Below are 8,845 nucleotides of genomic sequence, written 5' to 3' on the forward strand. Positions count from 1 at the left end.
TAGCTCTCGCCTTTGAGCGAAAGCAGGAAGCAGCCCTGCGCGACCAGGAAGGCGGGGCCTTAAGCCCCACTAGCCCCGCCCCAAGCCTCGCCCCGCCCCACTAGCCCCGCCCCGCCCCGGTCTTCAGCCTGCGGCTCTCGGTCCCGCCCGCGACCTAAGCCAGGCCCCGCCCCGGCTCCGGGCCCCGCCTCTCTCCCCGCGCCAGGCCCGGAGCTGCTCTGCGCATGCTCGTCCGGCAGAGTTCCTTGGGAGGCGTTGCTGGCAAGAAGCGAACTTTCCCAGGGCGATGTCGCGACCCGGCCCTCCCCAGGAACCAGTCAGGTAAGACCTCCCCGACCGCTGGCACCCCGAGCCGGACCTGGCCCTGCCTTGATCACTGCGCGGCCGGACAGGTTGCGGGCCGTGAGTGGCCGGGGCTTTCTGTCTACTTGCTGCGGTCCCGCCTGCCCGCCTTCGGACGCTCACCTCCTTTGGCAGCTCGCAGGGTCCCCGGGCCTTCGCGCCTTCCCCAGCCAAAGACAGAGCCGGGTTTGCACGCTTGGTGGGCGCACGGCCCCCGAGGGCTTCCCTCTTCCGCTCGCCGAGCCTCAGCCGTCGGACAGCGAGCCCGCACCAGGCAGCGCCCGGGTCAAGGTCCCCGGGCTACTTCCAGCCTCAGTTACACAAACTCTCTGAGCCTGGAACGTGATCGTGTTTTCACGTTAATGAGAAAAGCATGGAAAGAAGGTGAGATGAGCCCATGTCCAGAATGTAGTACAGAACGTACCGACAGTAGTGTTTACTTGGCGAGTACTCCAAGCACCAGCTCCTTATGTGGACGGTTTTGCAGACTATTGCTTCTGCTGGTCCCTCTGGTCAGTCCTGGGCACCACACTTTTAAGCCGTCCCTCACATTCCTGGTCGGGAATTCTAGTTTCCTTTTCTGGACACCTGCCTGTGTGCACTAGGATGTGCTCTGGAGTCCCCTCCAGTGCCAGCATGCCTGTGACTCTTTTCAGGCCATTTGGGCATTTTCAGCACCCACTGCAGTTTCCTAACTCCGTTATTGAGCATCCTACCTCCTAGAAAGAGGCAAGAAATAGCAGACATCTCTGGCAAGCAACTATGCATCTAAGGACTGAGACATTTAAACGGCAGCCACAGAACTGTATCATTTAATTCTTACAAACATCCTCAACATGTCACACATCAGGAAAGGGGGGCTTAAAGAGGTCAGTCCTAACACTTTGAAACCAGTCTGGCTCCCTTAAACACCTGCTTTTGCCCCTTACACAAAACTGCCTTAACCCATGGTTATGGACTCAGAGAACAATGTGTGGTTAAAGCCTAAATACTTGGATTTTACTAAGTCACAAGTGGACCCAGCAGTCTGTGTTGTAACACGCCCTCTGGGTGACTCTGTTGTTGCATAAGTTTGGGAATCAGTGTTATAAGGTATTTGAAGACAAGGGTTTGATAATGTGACATAAGGGCCAGGTTAAGAGAAAGCCCTTAACCTTACGATGGTGTAACCTTTGTAACAATGAACTTGCTGTGCAAATCTGTCTTCCTGAGTATTACTGTGGGTTTCAGCACTGAACTATTGCACAATTGAAAGAATATTTTAGCATCATTCAAAATTAATTTAGATTTTAAAGTGAACTCAGGTACTAAACTGGGTTCTTAGTAGTTTTTGCCTCATTTTGTCTTACCAAAGGTCACATGATTTGGGTGTTATTATTGCTGTCCTATTATTAAAAAGCACACTGAGACTAGAAATGCTAAATACCAGGACACATAACAAAGCAGAAACATCATGCAGTTTAGGAGCTTTTTATCATAACTCTGGTTACTTAACTGTGTGGTTTGTTTCCATTTTAGAAACAGCTTGATCGATGACGCTAAGGCCCGCTTGAAAAAGCATGACTCTGGGACCAAATATTCTCACTGTTCATCTAACAAATTTTCGATCCTTCTACCATTGTTGGCTAAAGATGGGAAACTTTACCTGTTGTTCACCCTCCGGTCAGAGAAGGTAAGTGATGAAAAGGTTCCTGAGCTTAAGGTCTCAGGATATTTGAAATGTGGTCACTAGCACATAGTTTGAGGTTCCAGATTCTCAGCTGGGTTTTCAAAGTTGTGATGTTCAAGGGGTACATGAAGCCACAGAATCATGTGGCTTTTTACGGAGAAGTTTTGGAAAGTCAAATAAGCAATTGAGCTAGCAAGTAATTTAAAATACTTCTATGCCAGGGTTTCTTATCCAGCCATTGCCATTTGGGCTGGATAATTCTTTGTTTTGAGAGTTACCCCATACATTATGGGATGTTTAACAATATCCCTGGCCTCTATCCACTAGAGACCGTAACACACACACAGACAACACACACAGTTTGTGACAACCACATATGTCTCCAGATATCGCCTACTCTTGCAGGGATGGGGGACGTAAAACTGCCCCCACCAAGAGCCACTGTTTTAGATTAATCCCACCCCAGGTATATTGTGTGTATGTGTATCCAGATCACTTTGCTGTAAACCAGAAACTAACACAACATTGTAAATCAACTGTACTTCAATTTAAAAAATATTTTTTTAAGTTTTTTAAGGAGTAACATTTCATCTCAATTTTAAAAAATATTTTAAAAAATAGTTGCTTATAGAACTGTTCAGACTCATTGACAAGAAATCCATCTGAAGCATTGTACCCAGACCAGTAAGCACTTGATAAAGGTTATCCATTCAAAACACTGCGCTTTTCATTATCCTTTTGTTCGGCCTTTTTTCTCCATCAGTGTAGATCTGTGTGTGTGTGTGTGTGTGTGTGTGTGTGTGTGTGTGTGTGTGTATGCTATCTTTGGAGGGCAAGGAGAGAAAAATCAGAAGTGAGGGTAGTTTCTCCTAGTTCAGTTTTTTTAAAGGACTCAAGTTTAAAAAAAAGAAAAACTTTTCTTTTTGGTCTTATTCCCTACTGGTTGCCACAAGTATGGGAATGGTCTCTGGCACAAGGCAGAAATTCAGCACATACTTGTTGAATGAGTGAGTGGTTCCAAACTTGGAATCCCACACGGCGGCTCTCTCCCTTCCATATCCAGCTGAGAAGGTCACCCGGAGAGGTCTGCTTTCCTGGAGGTAAGTGCGAACCTACGGACGCGGACGACGTGGCCACGGCTCTCCGGGAAGCCCAGGAGGAAGTGGGGCTGTGTCCTCATCAAGTGGAGGTGGTCTGCTGCCTGATGCCACTGCCGTTTGATGTAAGGCTGGGGGTGGAGCTGGCTTGCTTAGACTCGCATGAGCTCGCAGTAGATAGACTATCTTCAGGATCCCATGACCCCACGACCCTCAAGCATGCGGTACAGAGTCAAGAGACTGGCTCCTGTGTGGACTTTGCCCCCGCTGGGCAAAGAGGCCTTGGGCAAGCCCCACTTCCTGTCTGGGCCCCTCCTTCCCCATCCAGAAATGAAAGGGCTGAATGCCATCAGTGGTTTTCAGACTGGGTGCCGTGGAACCCTGTAGATGCCTCAGTGTTGACATTCAGTTCACATTCAGTTTTCTCCAGTTTGGGTTTATTTTTGAGAATTCCCTTGAAAAAAAATAACACACACTTGAGCATGCTACATACCAAATTTTAGCCCCTCGGGGGCCACTGAAGGTACTAATTTTTGCACATACCATGGAACCAGGCTTCTCCATATCACAAAGATTGAGCAATATCCTGAGATCTAGGGAAGCTGTTTAGAAACAGTCACTACTTGTAAGTGCATTTCTGTTTGAAGCAGATTTGATAGTATATTTGAAACAAACAAACGTAGCAACAAAAGGGGTCCTGGGAATGATAGAGCCGGACCTTATTTCACATGAGCTGATCACAACACTGTCTCTTATGCTGACTGACTGTAGGAGTGCCGTGCCATGCTAAGGCACTTCAGTCGTGTCCAATTCTTGGTGACCCGTGGACTGCAGCCTGCCAGGCTCCTCTGTCCGTGGGATTCTCCAGGCCAGAATACTGGAGTGGGTTGCCATGCCCTCCTCCAGGGGATTTTGCCAACCCAGGGGTCAAACCCACGTTGGGAAGATCCCCTGGAGGAGGGCAGAAGGAGTAAATAGGGTAAATTTAAAGGTGCATAACAGAATTATTTGACTGGTCTAAAATTTTTCATATATACTTGTAATTTTAGAATGGTTACTGATTTCACAGAGAGTTCTCACGTAGCCATGCTCAGGTCCCCCAGTTACTGACATCGGACATCACTGTGGTACATTGGTGACAACTAAGAAGTCAGTGTCAGCACTTTACCGTCCCTGACCTCCACGCTTTACTTGCCTTTTACTGGTTTTTCTACTGATGTCCCCCTTTCTGCCCCGGCTCTCACGCAGGACACCATGTTGCTCTTGCTTGCCATGCCTCCTCATTCTCTGGTCTGGGCCAGTTTCTTAGACTGCCCTTGTTTTTATGGATTTGACATTTGTGAGGGGCACAGGTCAGGTGTGTTCTTGCACGCTCCTCAATTTGGGTTTATCTGATACTGTTCTCCTGGCTGAGCTAAGGTTGCGGGCTTGGGGGAAGAATAATACCCCAGAGGTGAACTTCACTCATCACCTATCAGAATAGGTATAAATTTTTTTTAATAGTATTGGGCTTTCATATGACTTTTTATGTCAAAGGAGGAATTCCACTGATGCCTAAAAATTAGCAAGCCAGATTGCCCTTTGTGATGATCAATGATGCTGACATCTGTCTTAATTGGGTCCATTTTAAGAATAGAGAGGTCACCACTCCCAGGAGATTTAGCTTGGAAAAAGCTAAAGGCCATTCCATAAATATGCCCTCAGTGAGAAAGAAATGAGACAGAAAAGTAACATGGGATTAAGACAAGACGTGTGTCAGTTACTTCCTCTGTGTTTTCTAATGGAAGCCCTCTTCAGGGGATAACTGCAAATCTCCTGGGACGTCTCAGAGATTTATTTTAGAACTCTCTTGACAAAACACGTAATGGTTATACGTTCCCTAAATGAGAGTAAGTCCATTTCCAAGGTCCCCAGAGCTGCTGAGTTCACCCATAAGGGGATTGCATACAACAGTCCTCACAGGTGTGTGTGTGTTCAAATGACCTGCTCCTGCTATAATGCCAGCCACAGCAGCAAGAGATTAGAATGAAGAAAGGCTTTCAAGAAAGATGTACAGTATTTAGAAGTGCCAGTGAGGGTCGTTTTGTTTTTTGGACTTTGCAAATCTTTTAAATATGGTCCGAAAATGCCATTTATTTAATGCCTAGAAGCCTAATCTAATTCAGTCAGAATTCTAATTCTTGACTGGGGGTAATTTTCTCTCTTGGGGAACACACACACGGCAATGCCTGGAGATGTTTTGGGGGTGTCACTGGTTTTCCCCTATCCCTGGTGTTAACCCTCCCAGGCCTTCCAGCCCCCAACCGACCTTCATACATGTCACTGTATCATACATGTATGAGCTTCTCTCTGCAAAGGCCTCAAGGGACAGTTCTCCTTTTTCTCTACGCATGGCCCATAACTCCCAGTCTCCATCCTTTCCTTGGCTTCCTGAAGGCCCGATTCCTGTAACATTTCAGTGGTGTGTCCTGACTTCCGAGGCTGTGTCTAATAGTCTGCAGCTTCTTCCAGGAGCCCTAAGCCCGGCTCATCCTATGTCCAGAGCAGAAACCAGTCTCTGTGGGATTTCAACTCAGCAAATGGGCAAAATCCAGGCTCTTATGGGTCCTGGGATGTCTGCCACATACCACCTGTTTTCCTGCCAGTTCAGACACCTGTGTTTTTAGACATGGGATGTGCAGAGTTGCTGTTTCAGCCCCAAGTTTCCCCAGTCTCTCTTACTTTGCTAAGCTTGGACCCTGTTGAGCGTGCCTGACTCCCCATCTAGAACATTCAGTCTTAAACCGCGATCACCCTTTGAGGCTTTGATTCTTTTTCTTTCCCGCACTAACTGCCTTAGACTTGACATGCCAATTCAAGGGCTGGCACTGGCCATGTAAAGTTCCTGCCCAGGCACCTGCCTAACAGGCGTGGCCCTGAGACCTCCGGAGGGCCTGAGCCACAGCTGGGGACGCTGCCCCGTGGTCTCCGAGCCGCTTGCTGGTGTGCCAGCTCGGAGATTTGGTGACCAGCATTTTGACAGAACTTCAGTGCTCGACTCCAGCGTGTGGGCGGCAGGCCTGGAGTAGAATCCTGGCTTCTGCCAGGTGGGAGCCGGGTGTGGCCATGGGCAAGTGTTTTTCTGATCCAGTTTCCATTGGTAAAGCTTCTTCAGGAGCAGGTTGTTATGAAGAACCTGGGGGAGGCTGATGGATTCTAGACGAGGGGCCCACAGGCTGTGGGGTTTGAGTGGAGAGAGCAGCCATGGATGCACGGTGAGCGGCGCTCCAGGCTCTGTCCAGATGCTTTTTTAAAAAATTTATTTCTTAATTGGAGGAAATTTGCTTTACAGTGTAGTGTGGGTTTCCGCCATACAACAATGCAAATAAGCGGTAATTACACATGAATCACGTCCCTCTGGAGCGCCAGGCCGGCCTCCGCGTGTTACACGCAGCTCCTTGCCAGCTGTCTCTCGTGCACACGGGAGTGTGCACCAGCGATGGGGCTTTCTGCCTTCGCCCGCCCTCTGCTTCCCCTCTGTGTCCACGAGTCTGCTCTCTGTGTCTGCGGCTCCATTCCCTTCCTGCACGTACGTTCATCGGTGCCGCTTTTCTCGATTCTGTATATATGCGCTAACAGTCCTCTTAGGCTGTGTTTCTGACACACACACAGACACACACACTCTGGTTCTCTCCCAGTATTCATGCCCTCAGGCTCCTGGAGCTGCACCCTGCCCCCATGAGTCAGCACTGTCTTGATTTACTCCTGGCCAGGCAGAGGCCGGGCATGAAAGCCCAGCCCCCTCATCATCTCCTGGGACAGACCAACGCACACTTTATACCCCAGAGCTGCCCACAGCATCCCTGCCTGGCTTCCCCGCTCCAACCCTCACCCCTTTGTCCTCGAGCTCTTCCTTAAGAAACCCCTGGCATCTGAGCGTTCATCTCAGTGGCTGCTTGGGGGGACCACGTGACAGAAAAGGCTGTCAGGCAGGCCGAGCACAGTGAGGGTCCCACCTTAGGGACGTCTGGAGCCCGTGCTCCCCTCCTCCGCTCCGGGTCCAAATGTTGACTGCGTTGTTAATTTGGTCAACCGCCTGAGTCATCACTGCTCCTCAACGTGCCTTAACTGCCCTCCCTCAAGACCTCCCACAGGCATATTGGTCCTCCTGAAGGAGCCCAGCCCCACAGTGTCTCCCTGGATTTCCCCACTCACTTTCTTTCAGGAATTCCCCGTTTTGTCTCCCTTTCTCGTTCAAGGTCATGCCGCCCCCATCAGCTCCTACACTAAACCCCAGGCCTCCCCCGCCAGACTCCAGGTAGAATCTTTCACCTAACAGCACCCTGCATTCATTTCAGAACAGTGGTGGTTATAAACAGAAATCTCCCCGCCACTAGCCTCCTAGGCTCCTCTGTCCATGAGATTCTCCAGGCAGGAATACTGGAGTAGGTTGCCGTTTCCTTCTCCAGGGGACCTTCTCGACCCAGGGATTGAACCCACGTCTCCTGTCTCCAATCTGCATTGGCAGGCGGATTCTTTACCACTGAGCCAGGGAAGCCCACACCTCCATTTAAGGGACATAAAGTTTAGTTTTAGAGGAAGTTTTATGTAACGGACTGCTTTGGCCTATGAGCTTAGTTTATGCAGCAGCAGCATGCGTTTAGACATACTTTTTTTTTTTTTTTTTGAAACGGTATCTCTCACATCTCAGCGTCTTCCTTGTTCTGCTTTCAGAAGGATATGTGGATAACTCCGGTTGTAGGATTTATAGACTCCGACTTTGAGGCCAGACCTAACCCGGATGAAGTTAAGAACGTGTTCCTGGTGCCTCTGGAATACTTCCTGCGTCCCCGTGTGTACCATCAGAGCTACCTGACACGCCGCGGTCGTCGTGTTATTGTTCACTGCTTTGAGTACACGGACCCTGAACATGGTGTGACATACTGCATCCGGGGACTGACTGCAAGATGTGCCGTGTTTATCGCCTTAGTGGTTTTGGGGGAAAAACCCTCCTTTGAGGTTGACTTTAATCTCAGCGATTTGATTCCACCCTCTGAAGAGTCCTTCCTGAAGCCTCAGAAACATGCTCTGAGCAAGTTATGATTTATGAGACCAACACCCAAATGACTCTCTGAGCAGTGTTCTTGTGGGCTTAGCCATGGAACAATGATTCGACCAGCTACTGGAATTTGACAGGTGTGAATATTTTTACTGTAACTTGAAGGTAAAAATCCTTGACTTTTCCCCAGTTGTCCTCTACTGTCTGAAAAAGCAAGTCTTTCAAAAGTAGAAAAATGTGTTTATACTGTTGCATAGTTTCACACCCAATCTGTGTAACAATACTTGTCTTACGTGTGTAAGGAAAGTGGTCCAGTGGCTAAGACTCTGAGCTTCCAAAGCAGGGGGCCTGAGTTCAGTCCCTGGGCAGAGAACTAGACCCTATATGCTGCAACTAAGACCCAGCACAGCCAAATGAATAAAATCAATATTTTAAAAATATTTGTTGAATGTATGACCATGTGGCATTGATCTTGTTTGTACGAGGCAACCTCACTCTCTCTGTTACATGTGACAGAAACTCTTGACCAGCCATCAGAACACACCCTCCTTCTCCTTGGCTATAGAGTTGAAGCTGAGCCCATAGCTCCCCAGGCAGAACCGGCATTGACTAAGTTCCAGTGCAGTTAAATGTAGCTCTGAAATTGAATTTAGGCCAATGGGATGTGAAATCGTTCTTGCTGGTCATCGCCAATTTCAA

The 8,845-nt window shown here is 48.8% G+C and overlaps 1 protein-coding gene across 3 annotated transcripts; it reads left to right on the forward strand.

Annotated features, from left to right (window-relative positions):
* Nucleotides 1-237: 237 nt before the first annotated feature.
* NUDT7 (nudix hydrolase 7) lies at nt 238-8,586 on the forward strand. Of its 3 annotated transcripts, XM_004014918.6 has the most exons (4): nt 238-321; nt 1,861-2,014; nt 3,075-3,233; nt 7,822-8,586. In XM_004014918.6, exons 1-4 carry the CDS (start codon nt 287-289, stop codon nt 8,188-8,190), a joined length of 717 nt encoding a protein of 238 aa, XP_004014967.3. In that variant the 5' UTR covers nt 238-286; the 3' UTR covers nt 8,191-8,586. The 3 variants fall into 3 exon arrangements, with proteins under 3 accessions (XP_004014967.3, XP_060253852.1, XP_004014969.3); XM_060397869.1 differs by having other exon boundaries at nt 3,075-8,586; XM_004014920.6 differs by lacking the exon at nt 3,075-3,233.
* Nucleotides 8,587-8,845: the final 259 nt, after the last annotated feature.

Source organism: Ovis aries, chromosome 14 (assembly GCF_016772045.2).
Source record: "Ovis aries strain OAR_USU_Benz2616 breed Rambouillet chromosome 14, ARS-UI_Ramb_v3.0, whole genome shotgun sequence".
NCBI classification, from domain to species: Eukaryota; Metazoa; Chordata; class Mammalia; order Artiodactyla; family Bovidae; genus Ovis; species Ovis aries.